Genomic DNA, 20,718 nt, shown 5'->3' with positions numbered 1-20,718 from the left:
ATCTTCAACATGATCTAGCATAGCATCTTACAGATCTCCAACACGTAGATAGATAAGTCGAAGAGGCAGCGAGGTCTCATTCCTAACACAAGTGAACAGTACTCAAAGGAGAGCAAGTGGAAGATGAAAGCAGACGCCTAGTGCAGTAAAGAAGCAGTTCAATACTAGGAGTACTAGTAGTCACGCCCGGAATATAAGAGTCATTCTAATCAAATGTAGTTTCTACTGCAATATATGCCTTCAACAGAAGACAAACACATCTGGTCAACACTTTGCTTCAGACTCGTCATGCCAACTCTCACTTTACACTTACCTCGTCGACAGTCTGTGGTCCCCAAACACTCTCTCTCACAATCCTCCACTCCTATCTTTCTTCTTCCATCAACTCCTCCCTTTCCCAATCGTCTCCTTTCCTTAAGGACCTTCCTTCAAGGTCACCGAACCTATCTCCCACAATCGACCAAACTGGTTACACCGAGCAGCCACCTCAGATGAGTTACATCTGAGCCCTAATCGAGATAACCCACAGAAAGGTCACCATCCCTTCCAAAATCCGAGGTATCTCAAATCCCTACCGAGAGACACCACGATCAACAAAAAGGGATTTGTAAGTGTCTCAGTCTAGACACCACACAACAATACCACCCCACTGACACGTCTCTAGAATCCCATAAACATTCCTATCCGAGACGATCTGCCAAAATATCCATGAGGTCGTCTCACTGCCTCTGGACACTCGATCCTTTCTTCATTCTCCCATTCTCATCAAAGGTGCATGTCTGCACCACAAATATCTAACTCCGGGTCCCGTGCAGAAAGCAACATGTTCACGGCTGGTCACACCGAGGCCGAATGCACCTCAAGCCAATACAGTAGGAATGTTCGCCCATCTGCGTCGGTTGCAATTCCAACCAGGTAAATCCAACCTGTCGAAATTGCCAATGGAACATAGGTCCCTGTTTGTTCGGCCTTCTTCATATGCAGCGAGACATATTCGCAGAAAACGTGATATATTGCGAATCAAAATGTCGAAGGAGCTCCCCCAATGGTGTCGGTTGAAGCTAATCCGGATCATCCTATACCTCGGTGATCCCATAAAGCTTCGGTGCTATGGGGGAATACCCTTTTCAATTACCTGCTAGAATGCATCAGCCAGCGAGGTATCTTGTGTGCCGTGATTATTGTCATGCCTTTCGCTATCGGGATTCCTTTGATGGGTAAGTACAGGGTATTTCCTCTACCTGATATGGTGTATAACACCATACATCGACTCCTTATCCTCAAAAACATACATAAGACATATGAGAACTGACATTGAACAGTTCCCTTGATAGACGCCTTTGGACGGAGCAGAGACATCCAAGGAATATCCAGAAGGCGATCTACCGACAAACAGGAAACTCTGGAAAATAGCACATGCGGGAGAAGATCTCTGAGCTGGAACAAAAAAGCCCCAGGAGGTTATGGTACCTCCTCCCAAGACAGCGGCCTCAAATGAAGCGAAATTACCAAAGATGAGCAACTCATCAATGATGCTCGGATTTCTCGGGCTCTTGAAATCGTCTGCACCGGTCTTCAACGGACAATGGTCAACACCAACATTACCATATGATACAGGTCTTGGGGATGAGATAACAGCTGGAATCGACAGGGATCTGGATCAGAGACGAACCAGCCTCTGCGTTTAGATCCTGGATCATCTGTCGAAGAAACGAGGGTAACTATTCCGAAAAAAAAGACCAAGGACACGAGATGAGTGGAATCTTTAACCACAAATTTGGAAAGACTGCGGTGTCAGGGGTGTGGATTAGGAACATCCTCATGCCCGATAGAGCGTGGGCACCATACAGCCTGGTTCCAAAGATGATTCCGAATCAGATTCTGTCAATGCTGTTCCTTTTGCTTATCAGGCTGATATCGTGGGGAATCCAAAGGGATTGATATACACGAGAGACGCAAAGGAGACCGATCATACGGAGTAGAGATACAAAGTCACAATCGAAGAATATTAACATCCCAATCATCTAATTATAAACATAGTAGTTTTCCAACCATAATGCAAACAGCGAAGCCTATACAGCAAGACAGGAACGTCTGTTACATTGAGATGGCCGTCAGTGGTCCCTCCAAATCCATATTCATACCCATAACGCAAATATAACGATCTGACACGCAAAACCCACATTCTGAACCCGTGAACCGAGGAAAGAATAGGACTAGAGAGAGTCAGATCGTAAACAGAGACAGAAAAGCAGAAACGAAGAAACGAAAAAGGAGCCAGCCTTTGCCCTGCATAATGATACATGTTGTACATCAAAGCAAGATACCCCCAGACAAGTCCTGGATTTCGTCTATTAGCAGCAGTGCATAGGATCAGCGACAGGAAATTGCATGGGGGTGGGACAATATTAGGCAAATATCTTAGGGGTAAGAATAAGCAAGAAAAATAACATGAAATGGAAATTGTATGGATGCAAACGGCAAAGCAATAGAAGGATCATAGGAAACGGGGGCATATTCATTCGTTGCTGGTTCGAATATCTCATGATCGCTGTGGCTGTTCGGGTTTTTTGTTCTCTCCAAGTTCCCCTTTTTCTAAATCTTGAGAGGTTCACGTTCTTTTTTTTTTTTTGGCTTTCATGCATGTGCCGTAGGATCCAAGTCCAACGAGAAACACAACCATTGCAACAAACCCAAAACAAAGACCAGGGGGACACATGGAAAGCATGACTCCAGCGCGGCGTGACCAGCAACGACCGTGCTTTGTGGAAAAAACCTCCGACCGAAGACTCATCTCAAAGCCAAGTTAACTCAAGACAACATCATGTCAACCGGTGGGAGAAAGAAGCCAATCTAGCATTAATACAAGGGGGATTTGACATCCTGGACTCCACGCCGGATCACATCTTCGATGCGCCAGCGGGGAGGGGAAATGTTGTCCGAGCGTTTGCGATGCCAGTCCTTCTCCATCTCTGGCGGGGGAGCTGGCTGTTCGGCAGCAGGCAGTGCACCACCCGCAATACCAGTGGAGAACTTCAGCTGGAGAACATTGCCAATTTCATCACAAGCGGCCAACACACGGTCGAGATCATCCTTGGTGTGGGCAGCAGAGACACAGAAGCGAGCACGAGACGAGACCAGTGGAGTGGCCGGGTAACCGACAACAACCACAGAAATCTTGCGCCGGAGCATCTCATGCGAGAATGCAGGCATCTTGGCAGGGTTGAAGAGAAGGAGTGGGATGATTGGCGAATCATCGTGGCCGTATACTATAAAGCCAAGACGCTTCAATCCCAAACGCAGATATCGCGAATTGAAAGCCAATCGCTGCAGGCGCTCTTCACCCTGACCAGGAACGAGATCACCGCTGATGAGACGCAGAGCGGAAGAGATCTGGGAAAGGACTGCGGGCGCGGGAGACTCTCCGTAGAAGACACCGGGGTTGGTAGCACGGAGTTGGTCAATCATGACCTTGTCTGCGGCAATGTAACCACCATTGGCACCAAATGACTTGGTAAGCGTGCCCATCAGGATGTCAACTTCGGAAGTATCGATGCTGAAGTAATCACACACACCACGTCCCCTCGGGCCGATGGCTCCGACAGAGTGGGCCTCGTCGATGAATAGATTGAACTTGTATCGGCGCTTCAACTGCACAAGACCAGGAAGGTTGCACATGGAACCTTCCATGGAGTATAGACCTTCGACAACGACCAGAATCTTCTTCCAAGGTCGGTGAGTGCGGGGTTGTCCTTGAGAGATAGCCTCTCGAAGTCTAATCTCTAGGTCGTTCATGTCATTGTGCTTAAACATAGAGATGGAGGCACCAGAGAGACGAGCACCGAAACGGATCGAGGCGTGGTTCAATTCATCGGAAATCAGGAGACATCCCTTGGAGACCAAGGCGGGGAAGATGGTCGCGTTAGTACCGAAGCCCATGGAGAAAACCATCGAATCTTCTTTTCCCACAAACTTGGCGATCAACTCCTCTACTTCGAGATGCAGGTCTTGTGTGCCACTCTCCGCTCGGGTGCTAGGTGCTGTGATGCCATACTTCTTGATAGATTCCTCCGCAAGATCGGCACAGGGGCCTTCCGACTGAGCGAAACCCAGGTAGTTGTACGAGCTCAGGTTCAAGGTATCAGTAGTGGTACCCGTGAAGTAGAAGTGCTGATTGTGGTCATCAGTGCCCCGGTCGATCAGAGTAATGGTTCGGCCGGGAACACCAGTCACGGGGCGCTCGAAGAGGTCGTTGATACGCATCTTCAGACGGCGCACATAGAAGTTGTCGAAATCACTGTTGAGCGCGCCATAGCCGTTGCGAGGCTTGAGATGGCGGTAGTTTTCCTCGCGGAATCGCTTGCCAAAGAAATCACGGACATGGCCGAAAGCAATTAGAATTAGGTAACTGATATAGGTTGTGAGCAGATAATAATACGGCGGCTCGTCCATCACCGGCTCCGGGAAGACGCCACCAGGGTGTCGACTGGAGTATCGGTGGCTGGGATGACCGATCGGACCAAATTGGGCATGTTGTTTGGCCAGCCGACGAGCCTCCTCCGGGGTCGGAGGCTGGAAGAGAGTGGTAGGCAGCTCGTCCATGTTGGGGTTATCCGCGGTGGCAGTTGATAAGGAGATCGTCGGTAAGGACAGTGATGCCGAACTTATCGGCGGAGAAGAAGCGTTAGGGTGAGAGTACCCAGACTGTACAGCTTCGGGTTTAGACTTGGGCGAGACCGAAAATAACTGAGACAGACGGTTGGATTTGACCGTGGGGGCCTTGATGGAGATACCGCCCTTTCCCGAAGGTGAAAAGGACGGCGGGTTGGTAGAGGTGTCGTTGGAGGAGTTGCTGCTGAATCGACGAGGCATCGCAGAAGGAAACAGCTCAAGGTTTCGGCTCTGGTGTTTTTCTTAATTTCTCACGTCAGGATCGAGGGGGCGCGCTAGTTTGAGCGCGTCCAGATCGAGTGAGGCAGGAGCTACCGCGAAAGGTAGTCAAAAAAAAAATCGGAGTCAAGTGGGATGTGTCCTTTGGGGGTTTTGGTCCGCGGAGTAGCCACGAGCAATGTGTTCGACCTGTAGACAGCCAATTAGTTGATTGTTCTAAGCCAGGCACCAGTGGAACCCGAGCAAAACCCCGTTCCAAAATCGACCAGACTCGGAGCCAGGGCACTCATCGGTTTCACAGATTCAGACGCACCGTGGTGATATCGTCGATGTCAGCGGGATCCGAATACTCCGGCAGGGCTTCGAAAATCGAGTGCACGTGGAATGGGGGGGGGCAAGAAACACGAAGGGGCAAAGAGCCCTACGTTCGAATGACGGAGGGACCAATCTCCGCGTTGCACTGCAAACGAGAATGACGAAGCGCGATGCGACTCTGGGAAGTTGAAGAAGGGGAGTGTCTGAGAAGGTAAATAAGACCTCCGTGTTTGCCAGAGCTGCATCGAACCATCATGGGGGTGGTATTAATTAAAAACGGTGGTAATACCGCTGCGCCCGTGCGTGATTGGCCCGTTGTTCACACAAGGGAGTATTATTACCCGCCCCGTACGACTGGTTTTTTCTTTTCGCACTGAGTCTTCGGGGCCGAGAGCCCACGATTCCACTCGCAGTCAAATCCCGACATTTGCCCCTGAAGACTGAGGTTATTTCCTCGACTCTACTAGTAGACTCTAGACTATGAGATTCTACAGCATATACTTCCAGGACCTCTCTCTCCGGTATCTCCGGATCAAGGAATCACCTCTGATGTGTGGTCACATCCATATGTTGTACTCCGTAGGTGACATCTCCATGAAGTAGCCTGGTACCTGAGCAAAGTGGATGAAAACGGCCTGGTGCCTGAGGCCGCAACTTTTATGTACACCTTCAGGGTACAAGTCCTCTTTGTATATCATAGGCTAGATCATAGGCCCTCAAAGATCGAGAACCACCAGAAGATCCCGAAAGACCGTCAGAGATCCTCGGTAGAATCCAGCTTGGAACGAACCCTTCTTCCACACCTTTTATGTGAACTGGACTTCCCCGTAGCCGCGGAGATCGGCAGGTGAATACCCGATCACTTCCGCGATCCCCTGTTGGGGCATTGGGTCATGAAAAGCTTGGACCCCCTTCTGAAGCTCTATCAAGCCTCTGGAAACTTGTTGGGAAGTGCTTTGCCACTTTACCTCGGCAGGGGTTGATATTTTAGCGGGTCCCACAGAGTTTGAAGATTGAGACGTCAATCTCAATCTAGTCTCAATCTACAATCTGCATCCTCCACGGATTTACGATTTTGCGAGGTATCATTGATCATGCCTCACATTGACGAGACCGTTGATCTGGAGGTCAAGGAGCTGTGGCGGCCCTCCTCTCCTCAATCAACCCAGATTTATGATTTTATGACCCAAGTGAACACGGAGCATGACTTGTCACTGAATGATTACAATGCCCTGTGGAAGTGGAGTGTTTCCGAGCCAGCCCAGTTCTGGGAAAAAATCTGGCATTACACAAATATCAAGGCCCACAAGCCATACGACAAGGTGAGGATGCATGTATAATGTCTGATCCAGTTCGGAAGTATACATCTTGCAGGAACCAAGGACTACCCAATGCTAATCTCAACTAGGTTCTTGATTCAAAAGATGTGCTATTCCCCAGACCTGCATTCTTTGAAGGTAGCACTCTGAATTTCGCCGAGAATCTCCTCTATCCCGCCGCTTCGCCGGATGAGGATTCTGTGGCAGTGATTAGCGTTACTGAAGTAGCCCGCGAATTCGTTTCATGGAAGCAGCTGCGAGAGCGCGTCCGCGTGTGTGCCAATGCTCTGAAAGAAGCAGGCCTGCAGACCGGTGATCGTGTTGCCGGCTTTGTAGGCAACCATGTCAACACTGTCGTGGCAATGTTGGCTACAGCCTCAATTGGTGCCTTCTGGACCGGCGTGTCACCAGACACTGGTGTGCATGCAGTTCTCGAGCGGTTGAAGCAGATTGAGCCCAAGGTCTTCTTTGTAGACAATGGCTCTTTCTACAATGGCAAGGTCCACCCCTCACATGCTAAGGTGTTGGAGATGGTCTCTGACCTGCCAGACCTTGAGCTTTTGGTGGTTCTTCCGGCTGTCCCAGACCTGGAAAGTAACATCGATGAACTGCGACCTGAAAATGGGCAGGCAAAGAGTTATAGTGATTTCGTATCTGGAGTCAAGAACTCCCAGGCACCATTGGAGTTCGAAAGCCTGAGACCGGATCATCCTGTCTACATCCTGTACTCGTCCGGTACGACAGGAGCACCCAAGCCTATCGTGCATGGCTCTTTGGGTACACTACTGCAACACAAGAAAGAGCATGTTCTGCACTGTGATATTCGACCAGGTGATCGCGTGTTCTACTTCACAACCACAACATGGATGATGTGGCACTGGCTGGTGTCGGGCTTAGCCAGCGGAGCAACCATCGTCCTGTACGATGGTTCACCATTCCGACCTCTCGATATTGAAGACGGAAAGGGAGATATGGCCATGCCCCGTCTGATTGACGAGCTCCAAATTACCCATTTCGGCACATCCGCTAAATACCTGTCACTTCTCGAACAGGCCGCCTTGAACCCGCGCAAGCATGCCAATAGACCAGTCTCACTCAAGACACTCAGAGCCATCTTCAGTACTGGATCTCCACTGGCACCGTCTACATTCGAATATGTTTATTCATCTATTCATCACGATATCATGCTTGGTTCCATTACCGGTGGTACAGACATCCTCTCTCTGTTCGCCTCCGGCTGCCCCATTCTCCCCGTCTACAAAGGTGAAATCCAGTGTCGCTCTTTGGGCATGGACCTCTCAGTATTTGATTATGCTGGAAAGGACATCAGCGCAACAGGCGAACCTGGCGATCTTGTTTGCATCACACCATTCCCCGCCCAACCAGTCATGTTCTGGCCTCCCGGACCAACGGGCTTGGAGAAGTACCGGAAGAGCTACTTCGATGCGTTCGGACCTTCAGTCTGGCACCACGGTGATTATGTACGCTTGAACCCACAGACCGGAGGTATGGTCATGCTAGGTCGCAGCGATGGCGTCCTCAAGCCCTCCGGGGTGCGATTTGGAAGTGCTGAGATCTACAATATCCTTCTCAAGCATTTCGCCGACGAAATCGAAGATTCTCTTTGCATTGGTCGGAGACGAGATGGTATCGACACGGATGAGACAGTTGTCTTGTTTGTCCGACTTGCTTCTGGCAGTGTGTCTATGCCAGCAGATCTCGCAGCACGCATTCAGGCCACTATCCGAAAGGAGCTCAGTCCCCGCCATGTCCCTGGCGTGGTTGATGCCTGCCCTGAGATTCCAGTGACTTCCAACGGCAAGAAGGTCGAGAATGCCGTCAAGCAGATTCTCTGCGGACTTAATATCAAGATCGGTGCCAGTGTTGCTAATGCGGAATGTCTTGATTGGTACAGAAACTGGGCTTCGGAACACCCTTAAATACTTAATTATAGATTGGATAAAAAATATTGACATGACATCATTATTTTCTGAAAATTATATGTCAATCTTCCACATTTGATAGACCATGTATACATCGGACATTCGAGTCCTCCAGCGCTCCAGCTGCCTTAGGGTCTTGGTCAGCGGACGACACTGGAGCTGGAGCCCTGGCCCAGGGCCTGCGTTCAAACACAAATAAAGACAAGAGACTACCTAGAGCCTAGGGTTTAGTCCAATCCATGAATATTATCAACTTAGATCATACATAATTACCTTTGGATTCTATATCATTGTAAAGTAAACGTTGAGAACGGATTAGCTAAGCATTTTCGGATATCGGGACCTCATTACGATTCTTCGCCGACAATCAGTCTGAGCTACATCGCCTTCTCCGGGAATTACTCGGTGCACCACGAAAACTTAAATTGACCAGGCTGTTGCCTCTGTATAGATTTAAACATCATGCGCCGCACAGCATTGCGGGCTATCGAGTCCACGAAGCCACTGGCACGAGCTCCTCGCGCCGTGTCAAGAAGCTTCGCTACCGCCAATGACTCGGCCAAGGTAAGCGATACTCGTGGGATTTTCCAATCTGGCATTCTTGGTGACTGACAAACAATCTATTCTTAATCTGCAGGACCCTGCCGAGTTAGAACAAATCACTACACTTCCGAACGGAGTTCGCGTCGCCACGGAATCATTACCAGGTCCCTTCGCTGGTGTCGGAGTCTACGTCGATGCCGGATCCCGTTACGAAGATGCGAGTCTGCGCGGAGTCAGTCATATCATGGATCGCCTAGCCTTCAAGTCCACCAAGGCCCGTAGCGGAGATGAAATGCTTGAGATTCTCGAGTCTCTTGGCGGCAACATCCAGTGCGCTTCGTCCCGGGAGTCATTGATGTACCAGTCTGCCAGTTTCAACTCAGCAGTCCCCACCACACTCGGTCTGCTTGCAGAGACTATCCGCGATCCTCTTATCACCGAAGAGGAGGTTCTCCAACAGCTCGCAACTGCAGAGTACGAGATTGGTGAGATCTGGGCGAAGCCTGAACTCATCCTCCCGGAATTGGTGCACATGACTGCATATGCCGACAACACCCTTGGAAACCCCTTGTTGTGCCCTGAGGAACGTTTAGGTGAAATCAACAAAGCCGTGGTGGAGCGCTACAGGGAGGTTTTCTTCAACCCGGATCGGATGGTAGTTGCGTTTGCTGGAGTGCCACATGTGGAGGCTGTTAGACTCACAGAGCAATATTTCGGCGACATGAAGCCGAGTAACATTGGCAAGACAACGGGTCCTGTCCTCTCAGGCAGTGGGATCGAAACCACACTCTCTGATTCCCCAGCGGCTGCCCAGGAAGGCCAGGTGCCGACCGTTCCCTCGTTCACGCCCTCATCGACTATCAGCAGCCCGGCTGCTTCCCAAAACACACAATCTTCCTTCTTGTCGAAGCTTCCTTTCCTCAAGAATCTCTCTTCCTCCAAGGGCACCCCCACAGTCGAGCCACTTCACTCCTCTCTGGTCAAGCCATCCTCGCTGGACCTCCGCCAACCTGCTCACTACACCGGTGGCTTCATTGCCCTTCCCCCAATTCCTCCGCCAGCAAGCCCTATGCTTCCTCGCCTGAGCCATATCCACCTTGCATTTGAGGCTCTCCCCATCTCCTCACCCGATATCTATGCTCTCGCTACCCTTCAGACTCTTCTTGGTGGTGGTGGCTCATTCTCAGCCGGTGGCCCTGGCAAGGGTATGTACTCGCGACTTTACACTAACGTGTTGAACCAACACGGTTGGGTCGAGAGCTGCATCGCTTTCAACCACAGCTACACAGACAGTGGAATCTTCGGAATCACCTCATCTTGCAGCCCGACCCGGGTAACGGAGATGCTCGAGGTCATGTGCCGTGAACTGCAGTCCCTGACTCTGGACACTGGATACAGCTCGCTACAAGCTCAGGAAGTTAACCGTGCGAAGAACCAGCTCCGCTCATCCTTGCTGATGAACTTGGAGTCTCGGATGGTCGAGCTTGAGGATCTTGGACGCCAAGTGCAGGTCCACGGCCGCAAGGTCAGCGTCCGGGAGATGTGCGCCCAAATTGAGGCCCTCACTGTCGAGGATCTCCGCCGTGTTGCTCGCCAGGTCTTTGGTGGCCAGGTTCACAACAATGGTAAGGGCACTGGTAAGCCTACTGTCGTTCTCCAGGAGGGCGAGTTGGAAGGCTACAAGCTCCGATCCTTCCCCTGGGAGGAGATCCAGGAACGGATTGCCCGTTGGAAGCTTGGACGGAGGTAAATAGACCTAAACCTCTGGGTCTGTCTGAACGCGTTGCCGGAAATAAGGGTTATGTGGGTGAAGTGGTTGCATCTATAGGATGATCTGTAATTATAGACCATGGCCAGCATTTCGACTTTGTAGAATACACCTCTCTTCAAAAGGTTGCCTGTAATCGCCATTACTTTAAATATCCGTCCGATTATAACATCCATTTATAATAGCCAGTGGACTAAACATCCCCAATATCCGAATCAAAAACAAATGACATCGTTGTTGGTGGGTCCAAGCTCCTCGCCGCTTTTCGGCAAAAAAGTCGGAGCGAAAGACAGAGCGTCCTTCCATCATTCAACCATCACTTTTGAATCGACCCCCTTCGTCATCCCCATCTACAACCGCCCAAAATGGTCAAGCTCACTGAGGTCGAAGACGAGCACTTCTCCGAGAAGCCCGCTACCACCAAGCACGATGCTCTCCTGGTCTCCGATGACGAGGATGACTACTCAGACACCGGTTAGTATCGAACCCCGAACGCCCATGACCCTGATCGAACTCGCATCGCGCCATTGCCATTTGCCAGGGAGATCATCTGGAAGCCAGATCTCTTCCATCTCTTCTTTCCTGCTACTATTTCCGGTCATCAATCCCAAACAGTCTCGCCAGCGCGCGACCCCGGAAAATGAACACATCCACCTCAAATCACTACCAAGAACGATATCTGACATGGAAATCAATGCAAAACAGACTCCGAGATCTCCGATGATGAGGACCTTGAGCTCGAGAGCGAGTCTCTCTACGAGCGTGTCGCCGCTCTGAAAGACATGATCCCTCCTTCCGCCCGCCGCAATGTCTCCAACACCGTCTCTTCCATCACAAACTTCACCAAGGCCACCTTGTCCTTCGGCGGCAAGACCCTCTGGATTATCAGCACCAGTGCCTTCCTGCTCGGTGTGCCATTCGCGTTGGCCTACGCCGAGGAGGAGCAGTACATTCAGATGGAGCGTGAGCAGGGAATGATCAAGGGAGCTAACGAGGTACGTGTCTTGTCTTCTCTCTATTTCGTACTGCCCTTCTTGTTTTTCTACTATTATTGCACCAATTCCCTCAATTTTGACTTCGCGTCAATTGCACAATCGCCACCGTGTACATTGCCTCGGGTATCGCGCATCTCGGCATTAAAATTCTTCACTTGCTCAATTCCATCATCGCGAGTTCTTTTTCCTCTCTTCAGACAGACCTCGACTTTTGATCCAATTTACTGACCATGGCTACCTGCAGATGCTTACCCCCGGCTCCGAGCCCGAGAAGGTCGCTCAACCCACTCTGTAAATTAATACCACTTCGGAAAGCAGGGAGATTGGCAAAGCCCAACAAGACAAGCCTCGACCGCGAAACCTGGAGTGCTGAAAATACAGCACAGCCAAGCGTACGTCGACGGAATCCTGTCAGATCCTTGGGAATTGCCAATTCCCAATTTTGGCCAGATCTCAAAACACAGGACGACAGGTACTTGGGAAGGGCATTGGTTCCCCGATTCCCTTCTTGCTTTGACTTGTTTGGGTCCTTGTCACATCTTTTGTTCTTCTATTTTCTCTTTTTTCCTCCGCATCTCTCATGCTTTCTGACATTCTGGCTCCGGCAGCTTATGCATGCATGTATTTGTACAACCCCCCAATCATCTTTCCTGTTTCTCTATACACCTCTTTTTTTCTTCTCTACTCTTCATGTGCATGTCTAAGTAATGAAAAAGGTTGGGTTTGATTGTCACTTTTGCTGCCGTGTAGTCCTAGCCTTGCGGTTTTGGAGAAAGGAATTCTACGAGCATTTGGATTTGCTATGGATATCATATAAATCGGAGATACGTACTGCGTAGAATTCGACCCGAGAATGGCTTCTTACGATAGCCCGCTCCTGTGATATTAAGAGCACAGGTCCTGATCGTATTGAATAGCCGGATCATGGGATCACGCAAAGGAAAAAAAATGGGGTATCATTGTAGAAAGTCAAGCAGCAGAGCAAATACAAGGGAAAACAATCCCACAAAACACGCGTTCTGGTCAAACCCCCATGTAGTGTTCATAAGGTTCACAGATCGAAGCCATTAACCCGTGGACAACGCCACTCGGCGTAAGCCATCAGATACGACCCATCATCCATAGATAGACTATCGCAAGATTCCTATTAGCACCATGAACCAACAACAAAGATATTAGCTAAAACATACCTCCTTCTCACGCGCAGACTTCAGATTGATGTGGAAATCACGCCAGAGCTTATCCACTTCACCAGTGCCGGTCATCTTGTCGAGGACATCATTTGCATTCCGCGTCTTTCGCTTAATGCTCAGATCGTTTCGGCGAAGGATCTCGTCATCGTCCATGTGGCCCGTTCGCTCGAGGTAGTCGATGACCCATTCATTGAGATGGAAGCGCCAGTGGGTGAGCGTGTGAGCGAGCTGAGCTCTTGATTTACATTGTCTGTGGAAAGGAGATGGTTAGAAGATGCACACAACTGGAATGGGTTGTTTAGCGGATCTCACCTTCCTAGATAGAAATGAATGTTCTCGGGAGGGATGACATGGCCATCTCTATCCCGGTCCTGACTGTCGTTATCACCAGACTCGTCATCGCTGTTCTCGCTATCGCCATTTTCATCATTCAACGGCTCTAGGGTTTCCAGGGAATAAGCTTTCCCGTAAAGCTTCATGTCACTAGAAGCAGGATGTCCAGAGCGCCCGCAAGCATCGCAAGAGTGATTTTCTTCCGTGGGGAAGGCAGAGATATCTACATGTGGCCGGGCCTGGAGGGCGTAGACAAAACCGGGGTTCCAGACTGAGGAGATCAATTGGGATCCAGCGCGGCCTTTGACTTCGTCTTCGATTTTCATGAATGCCATTTTGTACATGGTGTCGGATCGAGGGAATGCCGGGTTCAGTTTGTTCTGGACCATCCAGCCGATCACGTCGCGGAAGTATTCCTTCGGCTGTTTGTATGCATGTCGGGTGAACTCGAAGGGGATTTCCTCGGTGGGGACACCGAGGTCGTTTGTCTCGTCTTCCAGGACGAAATCATCTTCGTATCGATCGAGGTCCTCGTTAGGGTCGACGGCTGATTCCTCGTCGCTCTCTGCGCCGTGATGTCGCCAGAGACCTAGGCCATTACTGCTGGGTCGTTCGATCTCCTGAACATCTGAATCAGATCCGTCTTCTTCCTCTTCCTCTTCCTCTTCGTCTTCTTCCTTCAAACCAGCTCGTCTACGGCGAAGAGCTTCTAGGTGCTTCATTCTCCTGTCTCGGGCAGATTCGACATTGCGCCCGCGAGTTCGACTTTTCTTAACAACTATATATGGAGTCAGCACAAATTAACAAATCTTGTGGGCTAATAATCCATTACCTGAGTCTTGGAGATCTTCTAAATCCTCCTCAATGTCAAGTCTAGCCTGGCTAGAGACGTGACGCGGGGTACGAGGGGTCTGAGAAGCCTCTTTGTCCTGCCCACGTCGTAATCTCTTCACAGGCGAAGAAGGGACTGGCTCGTCCGAATCATCATCGTGATCAAATACTCCAGCTGACCTTGCAGCTCTGCGCCTCTGGGCAGTCGAAGGAGCTACAGGCTCGTTATCTTCGTCATCGTCATCGTCATCGTCGCTGGGTACGACCGGTGACTCTGAAGAAAGACCACTACGTGTAGTCCTGCTCCTCTTGAAGACTGAAGTAGCCACTGGCTCATCCGAGTCGCTGGGAATAATCGGCGAGCTTACAGCCTTGCGCTTCAATGTTCGGCGCGGTGAAGCTAGCCCCGCAGAATCAGAACCCTTTTTGTTCTCAGCCTGTTTCTTCGATGACCGCGAAGACCGGCGCGCTTTCTTCGGCTCTTGGAGATCATTGGCATTTGGTGGGCTGCGGATTACCACTTCGATATTATCGGGTTGGGCGGGTTGCTTTCGTTTCTTGGAAGCGGGAATGACAGGCTCGCCTACAGGTTCATGATCTAGCGCATCTTCTATGAACAATTCATCTTGTGAATCTTAGCTGACATGACCCATTGAGGAGAGAGATGGCAGCGTACTCGTTGCTTTTTCCTTGGCTCCCGTTTCAGTGGCAAGCCCTGCACGTTTCTTCTCGGGTGACTTCTCCGGCTTGCTTTTTTGAGACTTTGGGCGACGTAATGTTCCCAGGCTTGCATCGCTGAATTTAAGTGTCGCGTATCGATTGCTTTGCTTTTGGCTTACATCGGGGGATGGCGGAGCTGCCGATGTGGCGAAAGAAAGTCGCGTCTGTTTTTTGGTGGATTTGCGGGGTGGCATTGCGAATGATAGTGGAACCAGCAACTCTGGCTGGATTAGAGGGCGAAGAGTCAGATCATATAGCTAGGTATTATATGACAAATTCATGGAAAAAAGGAATATGTTCAAAGAAGGATAAAGTGTCAGAGTCTGTCCGAGCTGTGGAGTGGCGTGGATCGCGTTGAGGAAATCGCGAGAGCACGTGACCACTATACCGTTCAAACGAGCGAGTTTTCGTTGGCAGTTTGATCAGAAGAAAAGAATTTGGAAAAACTTGCTAGAGTGAAAATAGTTATGTAAGAGCTCTTTATTATTTGAGTGAGCAAGGATAGTGAGCAAGGATGGACATTGGCTTTAGGAATAAGGTATGCAAAGTAGTTCAAGTACTAGAGAGAGGTGGAAGTGAAAGATTAAGGCATGAAGTATACAGCAACTTCATAGCTTCCAAATTAGTTATTCATGTAATTTGAATACAAGTTAAATGAATCTTTAGTAAGTTCATTCTATTAGTAGGGCAAAAACATCAGGGTCATATATACATGCCCATAATACATACATGTAGTGATGGGTTAAACATACCTGCGATACTTGCTATACGATCATATAGAAGACAGACTGATGCTTGGAACGAAAGGAACGGGTATAAAAGCTATATAAATAGTATATGAACACTTCTTATAGGCATTCAAAGTGTCACAGACTCTTGAAAGAACTCTTCTCTTCATATACTATAGTATCGACATTATGTCTCCTGCTCAGCTGGTGTGATCTTTAGTAGATAGTTCCACTAACATCTTTCAAATAAATATAAGCAACCCGGCGCGCTATGAACTACTATATCTCTTTTTGCTTTAGGTATCTTATTTCCTTCCTAGCTTGTATACAGTGCTTTTTGCCAGACCGAAAAGTAGCCCTAAAATAGGTTATGGATTATGGCACACCTCCCACAAAGGTCAGACAGTACGACAATGTATGGCGACATCGATGGTATTGCACACTATAATGAGATAGAACAACAATTTAAAATATGATGAGTAACTTTAATATGCACTTCTGCAAGGGATTCTGGTTAGCGTGTGCTTCAGGTTAAGATATCCCTGGTGAGATGACGCTGGAGAGTAGAGCAAGATCCGCTAGAATAGTGATGCTTTATCGATTCTTATAAGACTAGACAGCCAATAAGATCCTACCCCTTATTCTACTGAAGATTCAGAGCTTCGAGTGGAATGTGGTGACACCGTGAAGGATTACAGAACTACATACTAATTGATGGACATGTTTCGACGTTAGGTAACTGGCTTGTAAATTATGTTATAGTATTAGTCCCAATGACAGAACATCATCGAGAAGGGCCCCGAGGGAGATCGCTGATCGAGGCAGTACATATCATAGATAAACGTAAGACAGAGGACAAAAAGAGAGCATATTGCGCAATACTAATAAAGAGATATCAAGGGGAGGAATGGGGCTCGATGACTAGTAAATAAATATAGTCCACATTCTGAGACCACTCCCGCCTAGGGATAGAATTGTAGATATGGCTTCCATAATTCAACAGCTCTATAGGTCCCAAGACGCTTATGCCTGGAATTGGTAGGGAGCATCGCCCTTGGGTGCCAGGACGTTTTCTGCGTACATGCCGCCGTAGTTACCGGGGGGTGAGTAGTTGCAAACGGTGATAGGAGCCTGACCAGAGCACTCAGCGGTGGCGCAACCGACCTCGGTAGTGCTCTTCCAGACGACCTGGGAGAAGTGACCCCAGGTCATGTAGCTAGTATCGGGGTTGGCCTTTCCGTACTCGTCGGCGAACCGGGGTGCCTCGTTGTTGTAGAAGGCACTGCTGATGGCGGCGCCGACATACTCGGCAGCGATACCGGATGCAAGGTTCTGTCCGTAGCCACCGCCGTCAATGGAACTAAAGGGTTTGTTAGTATTGCTTTTTGCGCAAGAGATCAAGAATGAGATACTTACACATCGTGGGCAAAGACACAGCGGGAGGCAAGGGTCTGGGCGCTAGCTGCGAGCTTGGGAGACCAGGTCAGGTCGGGGGAAGAGTGGTTGGCGCGGTGGATGTTGTGGTTGAAAATGACCATCTCCTCGTAGGAGTTGGTAGCGCCACTAGAGGCAGCGACAGAGGCAGAGGGAGCGGCGGAAGCAGAGACAGTAGAAGAGGCAGACGAGGTTACTGCGGAAGTGGACTGGACGGCGGAGGTTTCTGCGGGGCTAGAAGCTGCCTCGACAGAAGAGGTGGCAGCGACGCTGGAAGTGGCCTCGATGGAAGAGGTGGCAGCGGCGCTAGAAATGGCCTCGACGGAAGAGGCGGCAGCGGCGCTGGAAATGGCCTCAACAGAAGAGGTGGCAGCGACGCTAGAAATGGCCTCGACGGAAGAGGTGGCAGCGGCGCTGGAAATAGCCTCGACAGAAGAGGTGGCAGCGACGCTAGAAGTGGCCTCGACCACGGAAGAGGTCGAGACGGAGTTGGCAGCCACCTCGGCGACGGAGGAGGTCGAGTCGGAGTCGGCAGCCACCTCGACGATAGGGGAGGTCAAGACGGGGCTATCAGTTTCCTCCTTGACGGCAGAATTCAGGATGGAGGCTGTGCCCTTGTTGACAGGGCCGTTGGTCTTCAAGCTGGGCCACTCGGTGAAGGTTTTGGTGACAGTGGTGGTGGTCCATTCGGTCACATAAACCGTTCCGAAGACATTGGCACAGGCGCTGGCCGCCAGGGAGGAAAAGAGAAGCGTGGAACGCATTTTCTGAGTAGATCACAGACCGAATAAAAAAAACTTCTCCGGGAAGTTTGGAGGACAAGATCAAGCAGATCGACTGCGTTGACAAAAGAGTGTATTGGAATTGATATCAAATGAGTGACAGGGCCTAGCTATGAAGCTTCCCACTTTAAGGAACGAAAGAAGGTAGAAACCAAGTTGGATACTGCAGCAGAGGCATCAGGAAAACGGCGTATTTAAAGTAGAGACGGCAATGACAGGGTGGATAGAGAGGTGGGGGTAGGAGACGGGGGACGTATATTGGATTTAACTGAAAAGAGTTGGATATAGATGAACCGAAAGCGATAGATCGTTTAGCTCTTCGACCGATATTAAAACGGCTTGTTGGATCCCTTCTTTCTTCGCTCATCAGTCCGTCTCTCGCTTTATACGTTCGACATAGGTTTATACTAACTAGTAACTATATGGCCTATATAGCACATTCTACCGTTGTACTCCAACGTGTCTGTAGAGATATCAGACATCTGACCTTTCAACATTCCCACGATCGATGCCGATCGATCAGATGAAATTAAGGGGTTGAAACAGGTGGATTGAATAGATTGATCTTGATCGTGGACCGTACTCCATAGTTAATCTATCCTGATCTCGGACTACGTAACTTAGCGTGTTGCCAAGCCGTGTGCTCCCGAACGCATCGCAGAATTTGCCGAATGAATATCAAGTCTCGGGGTTTTTGTTGGCCCTGATCCAGACAGGCGATCCTGATCTGAGGTTTCGGACTCAAACAACATCTGTTCGATCAAAACCTGTGCATAGCAAATGCATATCCGGTCATGAATCCATAGACCCCATCTCGAAGCGCCAAACCTGAAACGGCAAAACGAACCGCAAATCGCAATTCACTGGTCCTCCTTTGGCTTGGTACGTCGCTAGCACCTCTAGAGCCTTGAGGATTCTCTTTCAGTACCATACGGAGTACTCCGTACTAGGATACTTGACAGGCCATAAGTGGCACCACTCTAGAGTAGAATGGGGTTTTCAATGCAACGGGGCTCCTCTTAATATCTACCGAACACAGGAGTCGTCGTTTCCATAGCCAAGCAGGTCGATCAGGGGCCGGCATGGATTAAAACGCCAGGCGCTGGAATCCTTGCAATATGTGTGGTCTCCTCTGTCAACTTTTATTGACGCGGACGTTGGTGGCCATGGGATCGTCCCTAAGCGAGTGGTAATTCCTTTGCTTTCCTGATCTACCTCTGCCTCTGAAACACGTTCCTTGTTTCACTCGCAAGCTGCTAACGCTCAAAGGGCAGCTTCCCCATATTTTATCAATTCGGCCTTTCAAGACCCTTCTATACCTACTCCATACAACATAGATGACGGCTAAATATCTCAAAAGGAGAGTGAAAAAATCCTGATCGGGTAACCGGCATCCATGGAAGGATCTAGCCTTGCGACTAGAGAAGAGGGGAATTATGGGAACCGGGGATTTTTTTAAGGAAACGCATCAAAAATGACTCGCCAAAGCATTTGCTGTAGAGGCTGGTGCAAAATGTATGGAGTACTGAAAGTTTTCATCCGCGCATTCCAGGAAAAGACCAAGTTCGAGTGATACCTGGCGAGAGATTCGAGGCCGATGTTTTAATCCTTTTTTTTTTGCTCTTCGAAAAAAGGAGAAAAAAAACAGACGACTGCCCAGACTCGGTTCTTGGTTCCAGCCAACCCGACCCGTGAATCTCTCGGTGGCAAACGACTCGGCATCGGATTAGCCCTAAAAAACATTGATTGTTTGGCCTTCTGATAAGCCTCGGAGTACTCTGGAGGGTCTTCGCTCACAAAAGGCTCTAAAAGTCATTTTAATTCAGCTGTTGCACAGCCCAGAGAGAAGTATTCTGTCCCGTTTTCCAAACCCCCTTTGCTCTTGTTGAAAAGACGCGTTTGAACGATGGGGTGTGGCCAGGTTGTATAATGGGTGGATAATCGATGGGAAGCACAAGAAAACCATTGCCTGATTGTATCTTAATCTGACCGAGCTGACAACTATGCGATCATATTCAGGCCGTCACTGTCTTTGAATCCCAGCGTCGATATCAACCTCCGCTTTCTAGCGGGGAAAGGCCGAGGTTGTTCCACCAAAAGGCTATTTTCGTTTATATAAACCCTGAAGATCAGACATTGCACAGTACTGAATACCATATGCAAGTTGATACTACAAGTCGGTCCTGGAGTAAAACAATATTTAGGAACCATTTCTCCGCACGGTTTGTTTTTCGGTCTATACCGGTTGGAGGCTGGTTATCAGATTGGATGTTTGAATTTATATACCAGTATTTATCTTCCCAAACTCGTATCCTTAAATTGGAAAACATTTTAATGTAGATGCCTCATTACTCCCAATCTTTGGAGCCGGGGCAAGATAGCATGATGTTCTACTAGGATTTTATATGAGGATCGTGGAGAGATTTGTCAAATACCAGACGGCATGCTATTGGGGGTTTCTGGGGCTATCCAACCGTTTCAAGCTTTGTTTGGCAACATAGGCGTATCTTAAGTACTCCCACAGAGCATAGTCGTGATGTTTTGACCTGTATCCAAATGAACAACTCATCACCACTCATGATACTGGATTTCTAGGGTCATCTGATGCCGCTCATCGACTACGTTCATCACGCTATCTTCACAGGGCTATACAGCTCCTCTTCTTCCGATAGTTCTGCCCTATTCTCCTAACGCTGGCGTCTCATCCTCGACGCTCGCTATCCTCTGCCATAACTATGATGTATATCACCGTGGCCAGATTAGGCACGGGAGATGTTCCTTGCAGTTTTCCCGTCTTCTTCATCACATTGGAAGGTTTGGCCTATCTTGGGCCGTTCCCAATTTTGAGATTTATTTGACTCATTTTCATGCTTGTGACTATGTTTTCACCTGCTCCGAAACATCTCTCATCCTGGGAACCATGG

General features: G+C 49.3%; 6 protein-coding genes across 6 annotated transcripts; 3 read left to right on the top strand and 3 right to left on the bottom strand.

The window, feature by feature from the left end:
* Positions 1 to 2,859: 2,859 nt before the first annotated feature.
* On the bottom strand, positions 2,860 to 4,872 carry lcb2 (putative serine palmitoyltransferase 2; the record flags this gene model as incomplete). Its single annotated transcript, XM_057171546.1, has 1 exon — positions 2,860 to 4,872. One exon carries the CDS (start codon positions 4,870 to 4,872, stop codon positions 2,860 to 2,862), a length of 2,013 nt encoding a protein of 670 aa, XP_057035449.1.
* A 1,427-nt stretch (positions 4,873 to 6,299) lies between these two features.
* On the top strand, positions 6,300 to 8,464 carry N7457_000477 (acetoacetate--CoA ligase family protein; the record flags this gene model as incomplete). Its single annotated transcript, XM_057171545.1, has 2 exons — positions 6,300 to 6,527; positions 6,614 to 8,464. The coding sequence occupies 2 exons, from the start codon at positions 6,300 to 6,302 to the stop codon at positions 8,462 to 8,464; spliced, it is 2,079 nt and encodes a 692-aa protein (XP_057035448.1).
* A 465-nt stretch (positions 8,465 to 8,929) lies between these two features.
* Positions 8,930 to 10,760, top strand: N7457_000476 (mitochondrial-processing protease subunit alpha; the record flags this gene model as incomplete). The annotated part of the gene is made up of 2 exons (XM_057171544.1): positions 8,930 to 9,031; positions 9,105 to 10,760. 2 exons carry the CDS (start codon positions 8,930 to 8,932, stop codon positions 10,758 to 10,760), a joined length of 1,758 nt encoding a protein of 585 aa, XP_057035447.1.
* Positions 10,761 to 11,143: 383 nt separating this feature from the next.
* N7457_000475 (mitochondrial import receptor subunit TOM22) lies at positions 11,144 to 12,068 on the top strand (the record flags this gene model as incomplete). The annotated part of the gene is made up of 3 exons (XM_057171543.1): positions 11,144 to 11,252; positions 11,484 to 11,773; positions 12,018 to 12,068. The coding sequence occupies 3 exons, from the start codon at positions 11,144 to 11,146 to the stop codon at positions 12,066 to 12,068; spliced, it is 450 nt and encodes a 149-aa protein (XP_057035446.1).
* An 820-nt stretch (positions 12,069 to 12,888) lies between these two features.
* N7457_000474 (uncharacterized protein) lies at positions 12,889 to 15,044 on the bottom strand (the record flags this gene model as incomplete). The annotated part of the gene is made up of 5 exons (XM_057171542.1): positions 12,889 to 12,903; positions 12,964 to 13,216; positions 13,279 to 14,077; positions 14,132 to 14,740; positions 14,807 to 15,044. The coding sequence occupies 5 exons, from the start codon at positions 15,042 to 15,044 to the stop codon at positions 12,889 to 12,891; spliced, it is 1,914 nt and encodes a 637-aa protein (XP_057035445.1).
* Positions 15,045 to 16,601: 1,557 nt separating this feature from the next.
* Positions 16,602 to 17,776, bottom strand: N7457_000473 (uncharacterized protein; the record flags this gene model as incomplete). The annotated part of the gene is made up of 2 exons (XM_057171541.1): positions 16,602 to 16,938; positions 16,995 to 17,776. 2 exons carry the CDS (start codon positions 17,774 to 17,776, stop codon positions 16,602 to 16,604), a joined length of 1,119 nt encoding a protein of 372 aa, XP_057035444.1.
* Positions 17,777 to 20,718: the final 2,942 nt, after the last annotated feature.

Source organism: Penicillium paradoxum (genome assembly GCF_028828445.1).
Source record: "Penicillium paradoxum strain IBT 22861 chromosome Unknown utg000002l_segment0_segment0, whole genome shotgun sequence".
NCBI classification, from domain to species: Eukaryota; Fungi; Ascomycota; class Eurotiomycetes; order Eurotiales; family Aspergillaceae; genus Penicillium; species Penicillium paradoxum.
This window is presented reverse-complemented; position numbering and strand designations above follow the sequence as displayed.